The sequence below is a fragment of the Thunnus thynnus genome, chromosome 12 (assembly GCF_963924715.1).
Source record: "Thunnus thynnus chromosome 12, fThuThy2.1, whole genome shotgun sequence".
In the NCBI taxonomy this organism is placed as follows: domain Eukaryota; kingdom Metazoa; phylum Chordata; class Actinopteri; order Scombriformes; family Scombridae; genus Thunnus; species Thunnus thynnus.
The window spans coordinates 25314948-25340897 of NC_089528.1; the positions used below are offsets into that span (position 1 = coordinate 25314948).

The 25950-nt window shown below is 39.5% G+C and overlaps 1 protein-coding gene across 2 annotated transcripts in view; it reads right to left on the reverse strand.

The window, feature by feature from the left end:
• The window catches only part of cadm3 (cell adhesion molecule 3), a 92450-nt gene that overhangs the window by 27185 nt on the left and 39315 nt on the right, over window positions 1–25950 (reverse strand). For both annotated transcript variants that reach the window (XM_067606575.1, XM_067606576.1), the window contains exons 3-5: window positions 25716–25865; window positions 9738–9890; window positions 1812–1949 (exon numbers count right to left, since the gene is read on the reverse strand). In XM_067606575.1, the coding sequence (XP_067462676.1) occupies window positions 1812–1949; window positions 9738–9890; window positions 25716–25865 (441 nt within the window). The remainder of the gene's footprint in view (window positions 1–1811; window positions 1950–9737; window positions 9891–25715; window positions 25866–25950) is intronic.

Sequence of the window (25950 nt, forward strand, 5' to 3'; positions counted from 1 at the left end):
TCAGCAGAAATCTCAAGAGATGGGTGTCTCAAAGGCTTGGCAAATAAAAGCAAAACTATCTGCCTTGCAAGATACCTCTAGAGGTAAGAGGAAAACGATGTCGTCTACTAATTTGGGTGAGTTGAACCTTTAAACAGAAATTCAATCTTCCTAAAAAGCTCTCTATACCCTCTTTCCCTCTGTGTACTGTTTTTAGTTCAGCTGTAACAAAAAGACCAGATAATCTGTCCTCAGGCGGGCAGCTCTCCCATTCCTCCTTCTCTTTGTATCTTCAGTCCATTCTTTTGATTCATTTCAATCCATAACTATAGCAACAATGCCAAGGCATCAGTACACAAGACAGCCATTTTTGCATTACAAAGCCTGAGTCTGGCATTTTCACATCAATAAATCATTATCATATTATATCATCATATTATATTAGTATAATTACTGTTAAAAAAAGATCTACCAGCCTGAACACTGCAGTTTACACAGAGCAGGATTTGGTGGGACATCTGCTGAAGGTATTTGCATTTAGACAGAAGGCGCTGTTCTTCCAGGCCAAACAGAGCTTAAAGCTTCTAGAGTTTCTGGTGATGGCAGATGGTGGAAGGAGCAAAAAGGGTGACCGAAACAACACTTCCAACATGTTTTTTCTGCTCGGTAAAGCCAAACAGAAAACCTCTGACTGATGAAGCAACGGGAAGCAGAGGGGGGGTGGTTATGGGAAACATAGTTGTAATTTGGAGGAATGCTACCACTGCCAATACCAATGGTGTGAGTCAGAGGCTGCCAATCCTCTCCTTGATTTTCACTTCATCTGGAAGAAAAAAAGACAGTTAATTTTTCCTCTCATGACATCCTCTCTCTGCCTCCCTCTTTCTCTTCCCTGCTTATTTCTCTCATTTATCTGGAAGAAAAGACCAGTCAGTCTGACCTCTTGCAAAGCTCTCTCTCTGTTTCTGTGTTCGACCTCATCCCTTCATCCTCTCCTCCGCCCTGCCTTTTATTGTTGGATTCTGTCCTTATCCCGGTTAGATCCAACCTACGCTATCTCTCGCTCTCTGTTGTGTCACTCCCAGTTGCAGATATGTTGCAGCTCAACGGATGACACACACACACACACACACTCGCATGAATAAACGCAGCGTCGACACACACAGAAGCACACGAAATAGAATAAAACCCGTATACATATAGTATACAGTTCTTGGATACATGCATAGGCACAAATTTACAGGATCAGGATGTAAAGGAATGAAGGAGATGAATTGCACAAACACAAACACGCTCAGCATGTTTCTGCACTTACACACAAACTAGCAGAATGCTCTCACACTTGTACACACGCATATGCACACACAGGTTTAGGACACGCAGAGAGACAGCAGGCAACGTGGCAAGGACACAATACACACACAGCTTGATAGCACACACACAAACACACACAGGCTAGCACACCACATAAACACACACAAAAGCTCACACGCAAGGCAGGTGTACATGAATTTGCGCATGTGTACAAACATATACACTTGCAAATGCCAGTACACACTGTACACTGCAGGATCACACACTTAAGCCCGCAGACAAACACATACATATGTACACAAACAAAAACCACATCCTTGCATTCCTACAGATTATCCTTGCAGCCACACACTCTATCACACTCGTAACCACACCCCGGCACTTCCTTACCACACACACAGATCCAGCAAGAGTCAACAAGCCAGAGTACAACAACAGACACGCCCAGCACACATCTTCTGACCCCGCAATACACACACTCACTCACAGTGTGTCCACACGCTCCCTGCATTTCTCACCTTCCAGCTCCTGGTCTCCTTTGTACCATCGCAGCCTGGCGGGGGGTTTGCTGCCTGTACTGGTGCAGGTCAGGGTGACTTTGCCCCCCTCCAGCACTTCATTCTCAAAGCCTGAGATCTGAGGTTTACCGGGCACACCTGGAGAAAGAGAGAGAGAGAGAGAGAGAGAGACATTGAGAGTTAGAGAAAGAGAAAACTTTTATGCTGCAGGGCTCACCTTGTAACTAGAAAAAGGAAAAAGTACTGCATATATTTGCAAAGTTGTAGTGTATTGAATTTGAGGGGGTGGGAGAAACATCAACAGCAAAGTTTGATACATTCTGAAAGTTCTGATGTAAACCCAGTGGGATAAAAATTTGGATTCAGGCCTGCATTTATTTGCCCCAGAAATGGTTCAGAGTCATAGCACAGCAGCTCAAAGGTGTTACACTATCTTAAATGTCTGTAAGGTGTCTGTTCACCATGACCTTCCAGAAACAAATGTGCTACATGATCTTAGGACCAGTGTGTAAGTTTTAGGGAGCTCTGTAGGCAGAAATGGAATATAATATTCATAAGTATGTTTTCATTAGTGTAAAATCACCTGGAAATAAGGATCATTGTGTTTTTTTTAGCTTAGAATGAGCCCTTTATATCTAATAGGGAGCAGGTCCTCTTCCATGGAGCCCGCCATGTTGCGCTGCCATGTTTCTACAATAGCCCAGAATGGACAAACCAAACAGGCTCCAGAGAGGGCCTTGCACGTTTTTTGCAAGTTTCATGCCACCGTAGGTTCTCCTACATATTTGAAAGGGAGGGTTGAGGGCGAGGGGTTATCAGTTGGTTGCAATCTGCAACCTCACCACTAGATGCCACTAAATCCTACACACTGGTCCTTTACAGTAAATGTCTGTAAGGTTTCTGTTCACTATGAACTTCCAGAAACATCAGACCTGCTGCCTCGTCATTTGTCCATCAGAGCTAGTCCACAAGAATATTTCTATGATTTTTGCGACCACTTGTGGATGTGAAAATAATGACTCTCAAAGGGAAAGGTAGAAAAAGCATAACACTGTTACAGTGTCCAGGCCCGACTTTGATGTAGCAGATCGCTGTTGGCATTCCTGTTTCCTATGAACAGTCAACATTGGTTTATTTGAACCATAACCACAATCTTCCTTCACCTTAAACAAGTAGTTCGCAACAGATTTTGAAGCAACTAGAAAAAAACATGTCATCATGATGACAGGAGCATCACATCAAAAAATGCCCATATGGGTTGTTTTAAAGGACACTGGCAGATTTTGTAATTTAGTTTGGAGAATTAGACAATAAAGAACAACAAATTGCCAAATACCAATAACCTCTTGTAAAAACAAACAAAATCTCATTTTCATCCAGCAATTGGAATGATTTTTATGTCAGGTAACATGACAGCAGGGATTGCTGAGGCACTAAAAATTCAGTCGTTGGCATGCCATGACTTAATGAATGTAAATGATAACAGAAACGCTGAGTTTTATACGAATATTGAAAGACAAATTGGATTTAATGTGGCTTGGTTCTCTAACAAGGTCAGTATTGGACTCATTGGATCAGATTGGTGCCTTCCTCGTTGTATGGAAAAATATACTAATGTCTTTTCTTTGCTAATGAGTGGTCTGGCTTTGTCATATATATTTATCACTGTTAGTGCTGTCAAATAAAGAGGTTTTTGAAGTCATAATTCATTGCAAAATGTCTCAATTGTTTGCAAAATGCCATTAGTAGTACATATTTCATATTGAAATTCCATGGTAACATATAATTTTTTCTTTATTAATGCACTGCAAAAAGGTCAGCCACTAAGTACTTATCAATCTTGTGATGAATCTGAATGAAATGCTAACCACATTTGTAGTAAGTCCAAATGACAGACTCTTACAAAAGCTGAATACAGAGACAAACAGAGAAAATGATAAAATCCTTCATTGAGTGAACAGTACAACAGTACTGGTGGCATAAATGTTACGTTTTCCAACATTTGCAATGAAGACTCAAAAGATTCAGGCTACCTACTGAGATGAACATGAAAATGCAATTAATTCAGTGAAAAAAAAAGTGTTATCTCTTTAAAATCAGCAGCATGAGGCTTGCATTATCTCTGACAGTCTTGGCATTTCTACAATTTGAGTGAGTCTGGTAAATAGTATTGTGTGACTGTTAGTACTTCTAGTCAGTTCATAATGTCAAGTAAATTATATTTTGCAGAGATTATTAAATCCGATTCCCAGAATTCATTAGTTAAAAGTCAGGATGTAAGTCAGAATGACACTGATGCCTTGTGTGATAGTTTGCAGGAAAAGACTGGGAGGGACAGAAGGATAAAATGAACCAAAGGTCAGAATCAAACTGGCTCTAACCAACACCAGACAGCCCCCAGCCAAACCAAAATATCATGATACATCTTCCTTTCCCAGGGTGCTCTTCCAAATTCCAGCACAATCAGTTAAAATTAGAAACATTTTTGCTTAATTACTACTTTAACTTGGAGTACAACCTAAAACGTAAACAACACAAGCAGTAGAAGGAATCTCTGTCCATTTCAGTATCCACTTTGTCTTCATCACCATCATGGTCTAAGTTGGGAAGTTGAGAGATGAAGTTGAGAGTTGGGGAAAATCAAACTTTTCTCACAATGCTCCATCTGCAGCCATTGTGGGCGGCACTTCTCTCCACTGTTGGCAGAGTTAACCGTCATTCTGTTTTTGAAAATAATGAACATTCAGTTTGCCATCTACCACATACCACAGTCTCGTGCATTAAGGGAATGAAAGAGAGTGATGGACTGAGAGAGAAAGACACCGAGCTGAAAAGGTAGAAGCAGAGAGAGTTAGACAGGAAGTCAGAGATGGACAGGGGAGGCACAAAGAGAAGCCAAGAAGGAGACTGGTACTGTAGGATATATTTTTTAATTAAAAGTGACAAGATTTTGTAGCAATTATTGAAAATTTTCAGGCCAGAAAATTGAACAAATTTGCAAAATATTACAAATATTATGGGAGTGGAGAATGACAGGAGAGGGAAAAGATGGACAGACAGACAGATAGATAGATGGATAGATAAATAGATAGTTGTATTGGATTAAATGATATTGCATGGTGTTCCTTTTATTTTGTCCACCCCCTGAAGATGGACAGACAAACGGACGGACAGTGAAGTACCAATATAAAGTGCTATGAACTAACCAAGGTATAGATCAAAAAAATAAAAATGTGGTCAATTTTTAATGTAGCAGTATTTGATGTAGTGCACTGTGTGCGGAAGCTCTCTGGCAGTAAAGTAGCATTGAATATTAATGAGGGAATAATACTGCACATATAGAATCGGCTGGAGAAGCCCTGTCGAGACCCTTTCCTCAACAAGGAGAATAAAAGAGAATAAAGCCATTATAAATTATGCGCTGGTTAGCTCAGGAGAGAGCAGAGAGACATGCCACACGTTTTACACTAACAGACACACATGCATTTAAAACTGACCATATTCAGCAGTTGTGTGCTCACATCTGTGTTTGTGTATGTGCCTGTCAAATCCTCGCACATGTCAAAACAAGAATAAAACGCACACATGAACGCTGCTGTGCCAAAACTCAATATCTTTGCCTTATTTTCCCACAGGGGTCTGTGCGTTTTAGACATTTTACCATACATTTTTGATGGTTTGGCTCCCTCTCAGGGGTCATGAAATATTTATTAAAGGCAGAATACAGTGTCACAGCCGTCAATTAAAGCAAATAAAAAATGCTTGAATCACAATTACTGCAAAATTGGAAGAAATGTGGAGGAGTGATTCCCATGTTAATTTGAATTTAAAAAGCAAAAGTGGACCCGCCTTCACCCTTACTTCAACGCACCATTCCCTCCCCCCTCACACACACACACACACACACAAACATCACATTAACATTTCAGGCATTCTGCTCATGCTGTTGTCCACAGCAACTACATTTAATTATTTTCACTATACTTACAGCACTGCCAAAAAAATGATTTATTTAAGGATGCTTCCATACTTTGTGACTGACAAAGCTCAAATTTGAGTAACAACCCTGTGGCCTGTCCGCTACAGATCAGCCGTTATAAACATAAACCACCCTGCCCCACCCCAAATATCAAAATTTTAGCATCTCTTGTTTCCACTAAGTGCATTTTCCAAGAGAATTAGGCTGAACCCTCTGCAGCTTGGTTTCCATCCGAGAATTTCTTGGCAAATTATGATGTATTGAATTAGAAAAACTGTGTGAGTGAAAATGGCAAAATCTGACAAAACCTTTCTGAAATGATTCTTTATCCATACAGAAAGTGTGCAAAAACAAGCAGTGAAAACCTATTTGTTGAATAAATAAATTAATGTAGGTTTTATGTGATCAGCACAAAGAATGATTTAGATTTACACAACAATTAAAAAGTGGCATTGGATGCCCTGGTATGTTGGCTGTAAATCTGCGCACCACAACCTCCCAGGAATATCAGACCAGCTGTCTCTTCCATGTATACAGTAAGCATCCATTGTGGTTGCATGGCCATTAGTTGGTGCATAACTGTATTGCCAAGCACGCTTTGTTCTCATCTTCAAGTGAAACCATGAAATATGTCCAGAATTAGCTGACAATGAAAAACAATAACAACTTGACTAATAAAAATCAATAGTTGAAAGACTGTTTGTGGGGGTCCAAAGACGATTAGCCCAAATGCAATCAATAAACAGGCTCACGCACCACTGACAGTGTGACCGCAATTTATTGCTGGCTGCAGGGAAGCATCACACATAGGTAATAACATCCATCTCAGAGAAGATGAGAGGAGCCAGTTTATCTCTACGCTAGAGTTATATGAGGTCATAACCTTACACAAAGGTTAACACTGTAAGCAACAATCTGGATCAAACTGGATGAAGGCGTCTACAAGGAAGGCTGAGGAGTCATTGCATGTTGTTTCACGGCACTCTGAGAGGGATACAGTAAGTTTTGGAATATTTTGAAGGTTTTCTTGTTCTCAATTCATCTGTGTCATTGTAGGTTGGCAGAATAATCGTTTAAAAGGGATGTATCAGGCACATTTCCAGGTCTATAATTATATTGTGGGTTCTACTGGAATATCTTTACATCATTTACAGTTATCTTATACTGGCCCTTTATGCAGACCCTCAGTTCAGCCTCTATCTAAAACAGGCCTGTTAGCTCCTGTCTCTTCAACGCCCACCTCCCAATGGGCCCACTCTGTTCTGATTGGCCAGCTTCCAGAAGATGCCCCTTGACAGAACTTTGCTGGCTCTGGAGGCTACGTAGACAAAAAGTAGGAGGATTTCACTTCTTTTTCTTGTCCTTTACTCAAAATATAAGCTTCTCAAATACATCTGTACATGTTTGAACCGAAATCTGTTCCGAAATATGTGAGTGGACAATGTGAACAGCCCATGGAACAGCTTTAGCGACAATATTAGCAACAAAGGCTACAGAACAGATGGCCATTTGTGGGCCGTGCGAACAATCTGATGTCATCACGAGGAGGAAGTAGAGGTAACATTGCAAACAAAGCGATCAGAGCAGGCTAAGGGCTTTTGACTTGCAGGGAGCATTTCTACATACACCTCAGGATTTGTAACTTTGGCTATGTTTGACATAGACATCTGACATCAGTACAAAAATAACAGAAAATCCCAAAAAGCATGAAACATCTATATTCATGCATCATGAATATAGATGCATGAATATAGATCAATAGATAATATACATCAATTATCTCTCATCCGTTTGTGAGGATGTCGATATTCAGATGTATGCTGATGATGCAGTCGTATACACTCATGGGAGAGATGCTGAACAAGTGGCCACTAAGCTTTTGTTAATGCTTCATGAAGTTGCTAAGTGGCTGAATGACTCATGTTTCACCTCGAATATAAAGAAAACAGTGATGATGTATTGTGCTAATAAACAAAAACAAACTGTGTACACACAGCTTATGGTTAATGGACAAATAATCAAAAATATTAATGAAGTTAAATATTTAGGTATGATTTTGGATTCCTATTTGAGTTGAAAGTCATATTAAAAAGATGAGTAAAAAATTTAAATATAACATTGTTAAATTTAGACATATTAGGAACTCATTAACAATAGAAGCAATAAAAACATTTTTGCATGCTATGATTTTTTCACATCTTCATTATTGCATGTCCTGCTGGTCCCAGTACAGTAAGACTGCACTGAAACCAACTGAGATTCTTTTCAAACAAGCTTTAAAAGTTTTTGATAGGAAATCATTAAATCATCATCATTGTAACATAATGTCCAAATACAACCTCATCAGTTTTGAAAATCACATTCTGTTTTCAGAAGTTCGATTGGTACTTAAGATAATTTACAATGCTCCTTCTTCACCACTGAAGAGCTTTTTTCAGCTCCACTCTGAGCAAATGAGCAGAACCTCTCAATGTGCTCTAGACTCAGACTTAACATCCTACTGCGGCGGACTGCCTTTGTACAATCTGCTTTTTTATTTATGGCCATCAAACATTGGAATATGCTTCCAGCTGAGCTTAGAAACTTGCACAGACTTTCATTCTTTTTCCCCATGGTACAAAAAAATTGGATACTGAGCAACCAGTCATGTCGACATTAATTTGACTGTGATTCACATTTTTAATTGTAATGAATTGTAATTTTATAGTTGCACTGGATGAATGTGCTGGTATTTATATGTTGATGTGTGCTTGTAGATTTATCTGTATAATTGTTAGTGTGATAGAGACTATGTAATGGTGTTGCATGTAAATTAATGTTTTTAGCGTCTGGTGATTGCTCTGTGTGTACCTGCCCAGGGACCGGAAATTGTCCCTGGGTAATGGAAATTAGCTAATAGATAAATCTAGCATAAATCATCTCTTCTCATTTTGAGATTAATGTTTTTTTGTGCATTGTTCTTTTTTAATAAAGAATAATAATAATAATAATAATGATGTCTTCTCTCTCTGTTTCAGAAAATAACTGATGATGCCACCATGGTTATCTCCGCTTGGGCTTGCAAACTACAACATTTTAACCTAAAAACCTACAAACTGGTGGCTTGGGTTGCATTATGGGCAGTGGTCTTTCATAAGTCCCCTAAATTTATGGAAGTTCAATACTAAATTGCTCGAGCACCAGTATTTTGTCTCACGCAGAAAGCAGCTTTTCCTGGCAAGTTACAGTTACAACGGACATATACAGGGTCAAACTTCATACAGCTCTGAGAGAAAGGACATGCTGTGGGTAATTAAGACTAACACAATGCCACAGTGGTGTATCAAGGTGAATTTGAGCCATTATTTCATCATTTTAAAGTCAAACTATTTTGTAATTTTGCGATATTTCTGTGTGGGGTGTGAAATTGTTTGGTAGAAAAACAGGAATTATTATAAAACTGTTGTAAACAACATGACAACTGAGGAGAAAATAAGAAAAAATGCCAAAAGCCTAAAAACATCCATTCAAATTTGTCACAATCCTACAGGTTTGGAGGGGAAATTAAGATAGACTGCAGTCAAGCTGATTTGCACAGCCATCAATCAGTCTCAAAGGAGACATGACTGAGTATGAACACAAGGAAGGCAAAAATGTCATCTTGCACTATTAGGCCCTCAGTGAGAACAAAGAAAAGCTTTTACAGAAACCTGAAGACTACAGGGATTTGACTAAAATTATAATGAAAAATGGGCAAAATGTGCTTCTCATATTCTGGATTTTTTTATAAACTTTCTACAAAAGCATGTTCTTTTTTTCCTAATGTTCAGGAAAGCTGTTTAACACATCTATTGGAACACACCTAACTTGCACATTTATTTTTTTCAGCAGCATCAGAGGAAGTGGATGTAAAAAAATGGTATATGTGTGTGTGTGTGTGTGTGTGTCTGTGTGCATGGTTGACCCACCTAGCACGGTGACAGTGGCTCGTGCGGTACGGACTGGCATGGTGAAGATGGAGCAGGTGTACTCGCCCTCATCAGACAGCTGCACTTCGGCGATGGTGATGGAGAGCTCAGTGGGTGTCGAGCGGTACAGCTGGATGCGGTTGTCTCTCAGTGCTGAAGAAAGAAAAGGATATCAATAATTAGAAATGTGCATATATATATATATGATCTGCTTTATGAATTATTCAAGGAGAATTAAGTTGTATAAGGTATGCTTTGTTCAGTTATTTTATGTATTTACTTATTTTAATTGTTGGGTTCTTTTTACTGCAATTTAAACTTTTCTAACTTGAACTCTGAGTAATTTATTTTTGTATATATAGTGTATAAGTTGCGATAAACATCTAAAAGTTTTGTCATATTTGCAGTGCACTGGTTACTTGCTCTAATACAGGAGAGGAAATAGAAAGGAGGGGGAAGAGAACACAGGGGAAGGAGGATGAGTATTGGGTCAGGAGGACAGGGTCAGAGAAAGAAGAGGAGGAAGATGAAGGGGAAAAGATGAAGGAGAGTGTGTGGAGGTGGGAGGTGAAAGGGAAGGAAAGACAAGAGATGAAGGAAAAGAAGGAAACATGAGGGTGCTACACATGGTGAGAAGGAGGTAGGTGATGGAGAGAAGTAAGGGGAAAAGGCCATGGAGGATGGATAAGAAAAATCAGGTGAAATAAGGAGGAAGGTGAGAGAAAGGAGGGAGGGAATGGGTGAGACAGGGAGGTACTGTAGAAGAGAAAAATAATAGGGATGTGTGGAGGAGAGAAAGGGGATAATTGGAAGGAGAGGAAAGATTTAAGGAAAAGACTTTAGATTGAAAAGAGAGAAGAATAAAGGTGGAGGTGGGGAGACACAAGGGAGGTAAAGTAGTGAAAGAAAGCATGAAAGAAAAAAGAAAAAAGGGAGGGGAGGTAGGGAGAAAAAGAAAGCAAAAAGCATGCGAGGGAGGGAGAAAAGGGATGTGGAGGGCAGGGTAAGAGGTAGAAGGAAAATAAGAAAGATGAAATGCGGAATCTAAATCATGGGAAAAGAGAAAGGTAAAGTGGAAAGGAGGAGAAGGGAGGGGGGGAAAGTGTTTAGAAAGAAAATGATGTAAGAGGGAGAGAGGAGGAGGAGGAGGAGAAGGAGGAGTGATTAAGATGAGGTGAGAGCAAAGGAAAAAATAGCTGAGATGTGAGCATGAACAAGGCAAAGAAAAACAAAGAGGGAGACGCAAATTGAGAATGAGAGACGAGAGAAACTGCAAGAGAGAAAAAAAAAACCTGAGAAAAACAAAACAGAAGAAGCATAAATAGCAAGGAGAACGAGAGACAGTAAGGGATGGGTTGGGAAGGAAGGGAGAGGGGGGGAGGATGAAGAGGAGGGAGGCAGTGGGGAACATAAGAGAGACATAAATGGCTTTGTCATCAATGAGAAATCCAGCCATGAAAGAGGGAGAGAGAGCACAAGCGACTGAGATAGATGATGATGATGAAATGCTACGAAATAACCGCTCGTTTCCGTGATAGCATTGACCTCTAAGGTGTTTGTGCAGTGTGATTGCTGTCTGTCTCCCTGCCTTCTGTCTATCCGCCTGTCTTTCTAGATGTCTATCTGTCTATCTCTCTATCTCTCTATCTCAATGCAGGCTTTTCAGCCTTGTTTTGTGGTGCCATCATGCAGAATTGGATCTCTGTAAATACCAACTAAAGTTATAACAATCAGACTAAAAGAAAGCAGATGCCTGCACAAACCTGTTGTGATCAAGTAAAGTGAATAGTGCAGTAGATTTGTTCCCACAGAAGAAAGTTGTTTTAAGTTACCTTGGCACTATTTTTTGTCTTATCCTCAACCTCATCTGTGAAACACAAGGAGCTGAGGTTTAAGAAGAGCCAGCTAAACTAACAGTAAGTTGCAGCTACTAGTGAACGTACTGTAGCCTGGAGGGAGGTTTCTAAAGGCCTGACACAATCAGCACAGGGTAAGCAGGTACATAACAGACCAAAGTGGCCCCATGCATGCAGTGCCAACAGAACCGCTTATATTGTCTGATTTACAGCCATTTTGAACAATTTCTAGGGATGGTTGGGGTAAATGGTTAAGTTCAAGATAGTTCTAGTATCGATGGTTTTTTTCACTATGACACAACACTTTACTACTTTTTTGTACTTTATTTGTGTCTTGTGTGTTTGGTTGTTTTTATTATTTTGCTTTGAGTCTACGTCTTTGCTTCAGTCATATCCAACAGTTTTAATCTCTCTACTGTAATAACAGTAAAATGTTCTGACTAAACCAATTACTGTAGCGCTATGTTGTTAGCTAGCTACTAAACATGATGCGATCATAGCTTTTAGTTTTCTAAGACATGCTAGCTATCGCAAACATATATTCACTGTACGTTCTATTGAGATAAAGCTACAGTACCAGTCAAAAGTCTGGACACATTTTCTCATTCAGATGAATGGGAAGGTGTGTCCAAACTTTTGATTGGTACTGTAAGTGTTACATATGGTGTCCAAGTGTTTGTTGTGTTTATAAGTTCACGACTTGGAATGCCCACTGACATTTAAAAGATGTCAGACCCAGTGGAAGTGAATTATCTTTGTGTTTCTTTTGCATTCATAAGCAAGATGTCGAAATGCACAAAACAGCAAATCAGCCACCGTTTTTTAAAGATATATTTTAGGAATTCTCAGCCTTTAATGGAGAGCTGATAGTCGAGAAGCAGAAACAGGAAACAACGGGAGAGAGACATGCAACCAAAGGAAAGCCAGAGTCGAACCAGGGACGTTGCAGTTATGTGGCACTTAGCTACCAGGGCGCTGAAAGTCTTTTTAACAGGGATCTTGGTGACATTTTTTGTAGTCAGTTGCCAAGCAACAGTCTTCTCATGACTTAAACTACCTACACCAAGCTTAGTGGTACTTGACTTCACACATGGAAAATACGACCTCATGAGTTCCTTTTGAAAGTAGCGACTGTCACATCTCAGCGAGGCATTGGCTACATCTTTTACCTGTGGAGAGCACCAAGTTTTTTTTTTTAGAAATTAAGTTGACTGCTGACTTTTATCCAAGAAACCAAGTACCTCAGATTTGTCGACTACAGTTACATATACAGAATGGAAAAGTAACACCAATGAGAAAAGCATTGTTTCACTGACATCTTCTGGTTGATGAGGTTTGCTCTGTTTCACCTGTAACAACAGTGAACGACCACACCCTGAGTACAGCTTTACATCACTGCAGCAATGGTTGAGAACGTCAACCATTGGCAGTCAGCAAAAACAAGAGATTCTGCTGGTGTTAAATTACTCGTTAAGTCATTTAATACTGAAAATCTTTAGAAGGAAGTATTGTGTGGGCGAGTCCAAATGTGTGTATGTGTGCAGTTTCATGCTGTGTTATAGTCACTGTCTGTTTTCCTATTTTACTGTTTATTTGCTTTCTCACTATTCAGCCACATCTGTGTGCCTGTGTGTATTTCTGTCTCACTTTTACCTCACTGTCTCTCCATCTCTCCATCTGTCTGTTTTCCTGTCTATCTCTATTGAACTCCCACACTCACACACACACACCCACACACACACATACACACACACACACACACCTCCCTTTGTTTCTCTTCGTATTTTTCAGTTATTTCATCCAATACTACTTTATCTTCATGCCTTATCACTAAGCAAGGTCACTACATTTGTCTTCATGAGCTTCCCTCTCTGTGTGGGTGTGTGTGGGTGTGTGTGAGGCATACGGTCACTCACTCACTCACACACACACACACACACACACACACACTGATACACACACTTATCCATGCCCCCTGGACCCTGCGCTCAACTATCAGTCTCCTTAATTCTCTTCCCCTCATCTCTCCTCTATCTCCCTTCTTTCTTGTTCTTCTTCGTCTTTCTCCGTTACATCTCACCCATTTTTAATCTTTTCTGACTAGGGGCTTTTCTCTCTCTCTCTCTCTCTCATTCTCTCTCTCTCTCTATCTTTTTTTTATTCTTTTTTTCATTATAAACGATGTATATTGCTTGCGACTACAGGTGTGATGGATTTTCAAAAATGGTATGATATCTAGTTATGGGGGTGTATCGATCGGGAGGCCCCTGAAAATTGTACATGTGCCTCGCGCTGCTTAGCCTGTGTTGTGGTCAGCATAAATAGTCTGCCAATAGGTCACACACTGCTGTTTGGCTTTCGTTTCTGCAGTGAAGGCATGTAATGAATTTATAAGTATTTAAATGAAGTGGATTAATGGATGAGTGTGGTATGTACGTGTGTGTGTGTGTGTGTGTGTGTGTAGTGGGGTAGAGGAATAGAGTTGGCAAGTAACACTCATGTTTATTCTCTCACGCGTGGTGACTGACAGTTCAAGCACTTCACGGGCTTAGATGGACACGAAACTATAAACTTTACAACTTTTTCAACATGCACTGACATTTTTAAAATTCTAAAGTGAATGCTCTTGTTTACTCTTTTTATTCCCCATGTTTAGGAATAATACAAATGAAACTGTCCAAGTTGAATCATCAGTAAAAGAATATCAGTGTAAGAACATCAGTAAAAGACCAGGATACTGTCTTACATATTGTCAATATTGTCTTACAAAAAGGCAAAAGTTTAAGCCTGTGAAAAATCTTAACCTGCATTAACTGAATTTTTTGGCCACTTGGGGGCAGTGGAAACAAGTTATGAACATTACACTGACATTTTATCACCATAATATGATAAGCTTTTAAGCAAACAGTTGCTTATTTAAACATCCACCAGTAAGGAAGCAACATTATCATTAATTTGAAGTCATTTCTGGTGAAAGTAATTCTAATGTGCACTCTTTTGCCTCTGTTTTTGGTCTGTACCAACTCCTGAGGGAAATGTCTGGCTCTTTAGCTCCACTAAATGCTCCACCATCTTCACCAGCTAGTCACTAATTGTGTCTGTTTGCCATTTGGTGCTGAGCCGGTAGTGTAGAGTGGAGTTTGAGAGCTTTTTCTCTGAAAACATCTGCCTGTTGCGGCCGGAAATTACACTGTGAGAGCGCTGAGAGTGAACCAAAACCGTAAAGTTGCAGCCGCACAGCTAAACAATGATCTGAAACTCGGTATAAAGCTCCATAAAGCCGAGGGGAGCCGCAGAGTGGCTGATAGATCTCTGTAGGTTCATCACTACACATGATGCCTTTCATATTACGTTGTTATTACTGTCATTTGATATATTGTTATTATAGAAATATCTATGAAAGCCACTTTTAAAAGAGGAGTTACCAATGACCTATGACCAAGGATCATTTACAGTAAGAAACATCCAATCACCAAGATTAAATTTACAGCAAGCTGAAAATAAAGATAACACTTTGTAGACAACTGATAAAACATTCAACAGTTTAAATCATTTCGCTTTTGGATTTTGGTTCAATTCTGGATGAATTTAGCACCGACGGTGAAGTGTTTTATTTCCATTTTCAACAACAAAGAGCTTTGAATCTGTCCTCGCTCTGATTTTCACACCTGACCTCTGGACTCAACTGTGCCATGTAGCAGTTAAGCTGCATTTTCGATACTTCTCCAAATTAAATGTCTACTGAAGGCATGTCAGAACTGAAACATCTTAAAGCAGTCTGTTCTTCAGCAGCCACATTTCCATTATTGTTTAGAGTTGTTAAGCAGAGAAGTTTGTTGAATAGAGCTGTGCAGCGGAATACTTATCTTTCCGTATTTGTATTTCTTATTATTAGCAAAATGAAAGGGTAGAATTCCTTCTCCTGCTTCACAAACTTTGCAAGAGACTCCCATAAAGAAAGTCAAATACAAATGAAATGCATCATTAAATATCAATTTCAAGTCTACTGTTTATAAATATAGGCAATTACATACAACCACAATTGAATTTCATGCTTCCGAGACACTGCTCCGACAAAAATAGATCTGGCGCGTACAGATGTCAGAGAGGAGAAAACAGCTGCACTTGAGCTACGAGTGCAGCTTTCAGCTCGCGAGTTCGGTGGAGATTAGCACGGTCAGGATAACAGTGGAACGTCTCCAGCAGCAGTATAGTGTCTTAAATTACCATGGAGACTCTCATGTTTCTGTGTTGCGCCATATTGGAAATATTGTTAAAAGAACACTTTGAAAGGGGAATTTATATTCAGTAAAAATACTTCCAGTAACCAACGACTCCCTCAACTCTATATATGTGTATAGATGTGCAAGAGGGTGAAGGGTTTCTGAGTGGTGTCGGGAGGGCTTCCAGCCGAGAAGATTACACATCAAGTACAAAATATGCTTGTCAGTATGCAAACCTTTTTCTACATCAGTGTTGGAAAGCATGTCTGTGTGTTTGTCTGTGTCTTTGACCAGACAGCGGGTCTTGTCTGCGGCTCAGACTCGAGACTTGATACTCCCTAAAGGTCCAACTGTTGATCCGGTCACAGCAGCTATTTTTCGCCCGCTCGTCTTCTTCTTCCACCTCCTCCCTCAATCTTTCTCATGCTCTTTCAACTTCAAACATTCAGGGGGGGGAAGAGGGGAATACTCTCACAACACATACTGAGTGCACATACATATATTCCTTTTTCATCAGCCTCCTGCCTCCTTACGCCTTTCCAACCAAGTTTCCACTCCACCTTGAATTCTCTCAAATTCAAATTTGCTTTATTGGCAAGATACAGGGAAGAAACCTGTGTTGCCGGAGCAAAGTACATCAGTTACGGAGCAATATTTTCATATTTCTGTCTCTATCGCTTCTCCATCTCTTTATCTCCCTCTTTGGCTCAACCTGAATCTGCATTTCACCTCTCCCTTCTGCTTCCCTCTGCGTCCATTTTTCTTTCCATCCATCTGTCTTTCAGCTTTCTTTGTTCACTCTCCTCTTCTTCTGTCTTCCCCTCCCTCTTTCTCTCCATCATTCAGCCCCCTCTCTCTCTCTCTCATTTGTTTCACATTGTAGACAGTTAGCTGACACTCTCATCCAACGAGACTGGCTCTCTTCTTCCCTCTCTCTCTCTCTCTCCCTTTCTCTCTCTCTCTCTCTCTCTCACCCACACATGTCCTCTCCATCTTCCCATCTGTTTCCAAATATTCTCTCCAGCTCCCTAATTATCCGTCCCATCCGACAGCTGATCTGGGTTCAGTGACCGCGGGCTTCCCTTGATCATACTGTTCCCACTGATCTGAGAGCATCAATTGATCCTGGATCAGTGTGCCAACTATGAAACGCTTGATAAACACACACCTCTGTCTGTTTTATCTACCTTTCACTCCTTCACTCCGCCTCTTTCTCCCTCTCAATCCACTTGTGTCACTTCCCCCTACGTTCAGACAGAATTAAAATATAATCATTTAGAGGGAGCAGCACAAATGTATGCAAAATCAATGAAAGAAGGCAAACAGAGAGAGATGAACCAAACTTTGCCCAAGGCGGTGCAAATTGAAGCAAGAAGGCATTAGTTCCAGTTGAAACTTGAGAGAGAAATGTTCCCAACGGTGTATCAGCTTCAAGCAACATGCCAATGGAACCCTGCCATGTAGTATTTACAGCAGCAAAAAAGGTCCATTGGGGATTTCTGGCAAATAATACTGACCGATGACACATCCTAAGAGCTAGATTACGTAGAGAAGACACTGCTCATGCTGGCTGCACAGCCTGGTGCAAAAGGATTCAAAAGAAAGCATGGCAGAATAGATTGTATAATGCTGAGGTGTAGCTTATTTTCTCATTTTTCCTCACCTTTGTAGAAAAAAGAAGTCAATGGAGCAATTATCATAAATGCTGTCACTATCAGCCCGCTGCCTTCAGCTGCTTTTAGTTGTCTGCATGCCGTCACATTATCTTCGCTGCTCGTTTCTTAAGTTAAAGGATCAGACTCGCGCAAAGTAAAGCGAGGAAATTTTCATCCCTCTTCCCAATGTTCCTTGATGTCCTGTAGGTTTTTCTATTAAGACTGAATGTCCTCATTTTGTCATGAAAGAAGATGCTCCAAAGCAAGGTCATTGTAGTCCATTCTAATTTCAACATTTTGGGAAATTTGCTTATTTGCTTCCTTGCTAGGAATTAGACCAGAAGATCTATACAACTCTCGCTCTGTCCAAAGGTTCAAAAAAGGGATGATTGGCAAACGGTCAAGTTTTTGTACGGATTAAACAAATACAATTTTGCTAATAGGTGGATTTCGTTACTTTTGGACGGAGCCAGACCAGCTGTTTCCCCTGGTTTAAATTTATACAAAGTTAAGATAACCGGCTGCTGGCTGTAGCTTCTTATTTAGTGTACAGATGTGAGAGTGCTATCGATCTTCTTATCCAACTCTCAGCAAGAAAACAACTAAGCGTATTTCCTAAAATGTCAAACTATTCCCTTAAGGTTAGGACTTTGAGGTTAAGGTTAGAATTACAATTGGTTTCAACCGTTTACACTCAAAGTCGAGGATTAAACTGTAAGAGAAATGAAGGAAAAACACACTCCAACTCTCGTAATATGCCAGCTCGCAGGTAAACGTCAGATAAACCAGAAGAGATCTAAACACTCCATAACTCCATTGCAGTCTGTTTATTTATATATTGACCCAAAGTGGTTCAATTTTGACTCAGTTTGGGACAAAGTTACATTTTTAATGTGTATGAATCAACATTTCAGCATGACATATAGCAGTTAATATGTTCTGAAATGTTGATTAAAAAGTTAGAAGATTGCTTCAGAGTTATGAGCGTGGAACCGTCTCCTCCTTCAGAACGATAGATCCATTATAATTCAACTAACACTAATGTATGCATGTGAAGTGTTTTATGTTTGGTTTATTGATTTAGATTTCTTATTTCTATGCGAGAGAGGCAAAAGGACAATTTCTGAATCCCACAGGATGTTTTTTTTTTATATATGTTTACTTCATTAACCTTAAAAATAATTGGATTTTTTAACTTTGAATTCTCTAGATCTCTTTCTTCTCCTTGCACTCGTCTTCTGTTACACACGATTATTTTAAGGACACTTGGAAAAAAACATAGAGTTCAGATGATACAAAAACAAAATGCAGAAAAAGCCTTCTTTCAAGTACTAGATTTCAAAGTCTATCTTACAGACTTTCAGTCCTGTGATGGTTGTTAATACATTCTCCAGAGAGCCTTCCCAGACACCAAGAAAACTTTGACTGATGCGATGTGGATCAATAGTTTTTCAGAAAATGTCAAAAAACATCTCACACCCTGCATTTGCACCATCTCGCACTGTGTTGTGAAAAGTCATTGTCAGTTTTTTCTCATTCCCTGAGAGGCTGAATGGGGATTTTTCCATCAATTTCAATATTTTTTCCCTTGTTTCACTTAAGACTGTTTAGCATTATAAGTGGCACAAACTTAAAAAGTGCTTAGGGTGAGTTTTTAATGAAAATATTTGCAAGTTATAGTCATTTTTACCATGGTTAACGCCTGCCTACTCAATATCCTCCCACTAGACAAGAGCTTCCCTGTCCACCATGCTTTGTAAATCACCAGAGAGCCATTACCTCGTTAAATTGTTCTGAGGCAGTTAGCCTGTCTGATGTCTCCTGATATGCTTTCATGGAAACCACACATGACAAATAAATAAAATTATAGATGGACTCAAAGCAAATATAGAGGGTTTTTCATCTAGTAAGGAAATGTGTTTGCAAAACAAATTGCGAATATTTGCATTTGCCGGTCTTCTTTTATTGTCTGGGTGAGATAAGCATTTGAGGTTTCGGTACTCTGTGTAGGCTATCTGTCTAGTCTCATGAAATTTTATGGAACAAATACATCATAAAATATATATAACAGGGTCCTTGTTCAAAAAGGAAGTGACATAAGGAAAGTGTTGAAGTGGCAGTGGACGCAGCTAGAGACATGATGTAGCTTCATATTGAACTACAGCAGTGAAAAAGGCATGGCTGTTAAGGTGGACAGACGTATTTACTTTTAAAACTTGATAACCTTGGTTTGTTTGCTAAATCATATAGAAAAGTTTTTTGTGTGTTTTCCCCGAAGTTTTTAGTTTCTAATCACAAGCAACAAACCAAAACAAATATCCTTATTTATCCTCATTTCTCAGGCTGAGAGCTAATCGTTAGCTAACAAGTGAATATACAGTATCCAATTTGTGGTACTGTCAGATAATCTTTTCACAATGGTGGAATGTAATTTTTATATTTTTCTGTGTCCACAACATGTAATCTGCATTTCAGAGTTTGTTCTCATTTCACAAAGTTGTTTAGAGTTGAGTGTTTAACCTCACATGTGAAGAGACAGTACAGCTCTCCTCAGTCTAACAGTACTGTTGTGTAGTTTGCAAAGATGTATAATAAATGATGTAACTGCACAAAATCTCCTTTGAAAAACATATTAGAAACAAATTGGTTTCAAGCATCCAGAGGGATATCTTTTCACATGTTAAATTTGGGTTTAATATAATCGGCCTATTAGTTGATAGCTAATTGGCTTGTAAACTGAGCTGATTAATCTTCATCAAATAGAATTTAAAATAATGAAACTTTATTGTCCACCAAAGTAAAAAAAAATGTCTTTGGCTTACCAAAAAATAAAAGCAGCAATGAAACACATAACGTGTAAGACAAAATATGGTATTAAGACACTATCAGAGTATACAGTACACTTGTGAAAAATATAGATAAAATACAACAAAGCATAAATCATCAAGTCAAAAATAATGGAGCAAGATTTACGCTTCAACTTTTTCAACTCCAAATGTAAAATGCCGATTGTATTTTGAATAAAAGACTTTGTTTGGTTGCCAAGGGCAACAAACAAACTAAGTCTCAAACTAAGGAATAAAGCAAGAGAACTGTCTATTATACTGTTCATGGTTTCATCTCTTCTCCTGACAGTATATAAGTCTCTCACCTACCTCTGGGATTTACAATTACTTTTGCATAATAACTATTCTAGGAAGCTTACACCTGAGCTTGAAGTTCAAGTGAACACAACACAATGTCAAGTGGAACAGTTGAGATTGGCTGACTCACTCTGAAGCCGTTGAGTCTCCTGAGAAAGAAATTCTGACAGTCATGGTTGGTGCAGAGGAGTGCTACTTTCAAGTTAGTTTGAGTAGTTTCGGAGGACGGCGCCAGCTACAAGTCAAATATGCAAATGTAACGTCCTTGTTTGTTTCCCTCTTGATTTCTCTGTTTTTGTTTCTCCACCTGTCTTCGTCTCCCTTATGTCCATTTCTCTGTCCCAATGTCTCCGTCTCCTGATAGTCCAGCCTTAATGTAGTAGAAACCCATCTGTTTTCATGCTTTCCTAGCTGTCTAATCTCTTCTATTAAGCAGCACTGGGTGTCTTTTCTCCCCTCATCCATCCATCTATCCATCCATCCATCCATCCACTCCCACACAGTCCCTCCAGGGTATCTGTGGGTCCTTAAAAGGGTCTTATAATAAATTAGCTGGAATTAAGGCCTTAAAATATTAGAAAATATCCTGAATTGGCCACAGTTATCAGATAATTTATTTTCACCATTGAATGACAGGTTTCTTTGCACTAAATGTTCACGCTCAGATTAATACAAGACAGGATTAGTTGTAAAATGTGTTTTTTTGTCATTGTATCTGCTTTAATAAACACAACTGGGCTTTGTGTCCCTTAACAATTAATTTCCTCTTTTGCTTTATCTTTATCTAGGCAGTTATGCTGCAGATGCAGAACTCTCATTAGCTCTGCTCCATTGGAAATAGACTGGTTTTCTCAGTTGTTCTTTTACTTTAGTTTTTTTTTAAATTGAGTTCTTCTTTTCACTTCCATGTAGCTTTACAAGGGTTGTTTAAGAAATGTGTCTGAAAAATGTGTCTGAACATGCCCACTCTCTCAGATGAAACTGATATCAGTGTCTTTCCTTGCCCGAATAATGATAAAAGTCAGTTTGAGCTTACAATCTACCACCGAGAATTGGATCAAATTAACGTGACCCTGTGATTATGCCAAAAACATCAACATTTCATATATCATAGCTTTGACTCTTCTTTGTTTTTCACATTATTTGCGAATAAGAACCTTTCTTATAAATTAAATCCAAGGTCTCTTTCCCTTTATCTCTCTGCATCATCTTTACAATCTAATTTCTCTTCTCTCTATAATGTAATACCTACCACTCTGCCCTCATACTCCATACATTTCCTTCACCACACCCTCCTTTTCTCCTCCTCTTCGTCCTCTCTGACTTCAATTTGATGATTATCTTGCTTTCATGGCTAAGTACATATCTACAACAAAGGTTTTTCTGTTGTTAGGGTTACCTGTTTTGATAAAGTTTAAAGGAATAAGTAAAGAAAAGCCTCTAACCTTCTGCCTTTGCTTATTCATCTCCTTCCTCTGTCTTTGTGCCATCTCTGATCTCTCTGTAGTGGTTTCTAGTCTGCAGTGTGGCGGCCATCACTGTGAGTTTTCACTCATCATTTTCTTCTTCTTCTTCTAACTGTCATCATGCTGTTCGACCAACCCTCCCTCCCCTCGCTCCCTCCGCCCATCCATTTTTTGTTAAGTCTCAACTCTCCACAGCCTGCTGCATGCTGTGCAGTGTTGGAACATGGTCCTGTTTTTTCTCCTTTCCAATTCTCTTTCTCTTATGCTTTCTTTCATCAACTCCATTTTTTCCCCTTCCCATTGTTCTGCTAGTATATCTGTCTTTTCCTCTTTCCTCTCATTCCTCCATCTCTTGCTGTCTAAACTCAGAAGCATACTGTCTGCACCGTGCTGTTACATAGATGACTTGCTGCTCTTCTCAATTTCCAGTCTGTCTTTTCCCTCTGTTGTCCTTCACTCCTTACATCGCAACATCCTTTTATTTTACTTTTAATCTGCCCGTCCTTCTTTCTCCTTTCTCTCCTTGACTGGCCAATTACAGTAAAAATCCCATCAAGGAATTTCTGGACAGTCTTGTCTGGGAGAGTTCAACTCAGAGATGATATGGCAAGAGAAGAAGTCACATTAAAACTTGGAACTTAAAACTTTGGAAACTGAATATAATTTCAATGAGATCTGAGTGTGTGACCTGGACACAAGAAACAGTGTTTGCATCCAATTTCCTCCAAACAGTCAACAATGTTTTTTTTTTTAGCTATAATTGTTCATTCAACTGTTTCTGCAAAAAAAGCTCTAAAAAAACCCACCGTACACTACCTGCTAGACACCAAACAACAGACAGATGAAATTAGTAACTACAGTAGATGATGAGCATAGCGTTTAGGAGCTAAAGAGCCAGATATTTCCCTACGGAGCTGGTGGAGACCAAACCAGAGCCGAAAGGAGAGTGAATATTGGACTTACATTTGTCAGATAGACAGAAACACGGTAAATGTTACTGCTAGATGTGTAAACAGGCAATTGTTTGCTAAGTTTTCCCCAAGTGGCAAAAAAAAAAAATGCAGGTTTAAGCAAGTTTAAGCAGGACCTTAACCTAGTGTTCATTTTGTAGACGAACACTATGACTGCCAAGCCTAAAGGCAGATTTAAAATCCACAGGAAAAGGCATATATTAAAAGATCAATCTTGGATTTTATGAATCAATATTGGAAAATTTCAGTGAAGATTGATTTGAATGGGAAATCGATTTTTTTAAACCCAGCCCTACTAGCTAGCAAACAATCTCTTCTTGTTTTGTTATTTAGGTCTGCTTGTATGAATGACTGTGGACATTATTTCAACGTTCATGTCGACTCTGTAATCAGGTTTACATGGTTGTATCAACATCTGATAAAAGTCAGAAATATTCTTGCTCTCCTCATCCCTTCATTTTCTCTATCTGCCACTCCCTTGCCAGAAAAGCTGTTGTGTTTCCAACTCCTCTCAGCTTTCCAAAGTACAGCATCTGCTGTGCATGTTGGACCACTGCAGTGGGGAGTTGCTGCTCCCTCTGCCTCCCTCCTCCTTCTCTTTTCTCCCTTTTCCCTCCTCCTCCTCCTCCTCATCCAGTACTCTTCTCAATTCTCAATTCTAGAGGTCAGCTTTTAAGTGTTGTATCATTGCAGAGAAGTGGCTAAATTTCAGTCTTTCTACTCCCTTCTGTGGTTGAAGCTCCATCTGGAGTAAAGACTTGCTAGTTTCTCCATTTGTCCTTTCCCACCTTCCTCCCTCCCTGGTGTCTCTCGCCTCTCTGTTCTCCAAAATTGTCCTTTGCACAAATGTTGGCCCTCTGCAATGAGAAGTTCTCAGCCTGCATCCGTCTCTACTCTCGCCATTCTTGACTTCATCTCTCCATCACTTCACTTCTTCTGTTAAGCTTTGACTCTCCAATCAGTCATTCCCTCCATCTGTACTTCTCTCTCCTGTTTTTGCTCCCCAAGTATCAAATCTGTTGTGTGATGTCGGACAGGCTAGAAAAGGTTGAAGCAAACATTTTAGCTCATCAAGCTACAAGTTTTCTTTTAAATTATTTAACTTTATCTGTTGTTTTGATGCATTTTTCAATCATGAAAAATAAAAAGTCTTTTCCTAATAATGTCCACAGGCTTTATACTCAAACTGGCTGCTGTACAGGCTTCTTTTCACTCCTGACAATGTTTTGAATCATGGGTTTTGAGCCAACACATTCAAAAGTAATCATTAGTACCAAAACTCCATATTTATAATGTCAGTCCTTATTTAAAGTGTCAATTTTTTCCCGCCACCAGCCATCCTCTCTCACCTCTCTTTTCTTGTCAAAATACAGGGTCTGTTGTTAGACCACTGCACCAAGGAGAGGGAAGTCTCCCTTTCAAAATACACATTGATGCAACGTTTTAGCCTAAAAGACTCTAGGCTTTGTTTTTTTCCCTTTGGTATTATTTGTTGCACATATTGAGCACTTTTGTCACCATGCAATATTACAGTAACATGTTGTCTGCTTTCTAAGCTGCCAAACGTCTTTGTTTGAGGCTTTTTCTCTTGAACAAAGCTTTTGACCCGCTATGTACAAAGTAATTATTAGCGCCTTGTTCAACAAAGGTGCAGCTGTAAACATCTTTATTCCAATCCTGCCTCCTACAAATAAAACTCATATAGAGCTAATCTGAATTGGAAAATACATTTTGTAGGAAACGTATCGTCGCCTGCATTACAACAACATAAGGAAATATTTATATAGGATGTGTGAATCTGTAAAACATTCATTGATGTACTGACAACGGATGCAATGCTTTAAATGAAAGCGTGATTGATGGATGTGTTATTATGTTTAGGCGACTTAGGACACTCATTGTTGCTTCACATGAATACATGATCATCCTTGTGCAGAATGATGTGTCGGCACTAGATGACTGTTTTCAAATTCATCTGCTGAAGGAGGAAAGTTTCTCTGTGCTCACCTTAAATCTGAATTCAAGACGTGTACCTACGAGCATGATTTTGTGGCAACGCAACTAGATGTGTGTGTGATGTTAAACGTTGAAGCCCAAATACACATATACTGCACACTGACAATATGAGACACCTTCCATCCAACATTTAAACCTTTGAAACGAAACACTTTTGCATAGTCATATATTCTGGATTTTATTGAGCGAGAAGGAGTAGATGCACTTTAAAGAAGTTTAAAGATACTTTTTTGTGTCAAACCCTATCAGACAAATTAGTATTCCTATCAGACTATTTTAGATGCCTTACAGCATATCTGAAAGGGAAATTTAATGGAAGGGAAAGATCATGGTCTTGGTTAGCTATTGAAGAAGTCAACACCGATTTGAAGCTCAAGAGGGTTGGGAAGAGCAGACTTTTTCAATATAACCACAGTCTTTCCCCAGCAATAACCTTTTTTTAGCAGCCAAAACCTAACAACACCTAAGACATGAACCCTGGTCTCTGTCAACCTCACATTTCGCGGATTTAAAAAATCATTGCCATTGTATGTAATCCAGGCAACAGTTCCATTTTCTGAAAAATTTATTAGGCAGGGAAAGCAAATGACCTATTATTAAAACTTTAATAGCTTCTCTTGTCCCCGCTCCCCATGTCCTCCCTCTCACCTCTCTTCTCTCCAAAGTAGAGGGTCTGCTGTGCAGTGTTGGACCATTGCAGTGAGGAGTTGTCGCTCTCGGCCACCCGGCAGGTCAGTGTCACCGTGCCCCCGACGGACACCGTCTCATCTGAGGTCACTGGCTGCAATGGGTCGTCGTCTAGGCAACAGGAGAGAGAGGGAAGGAAAAAAAAGTGTAAGAAAGAGCAATAGAGAAGCAATAGAGACAAGTCAAGGAGCAACTG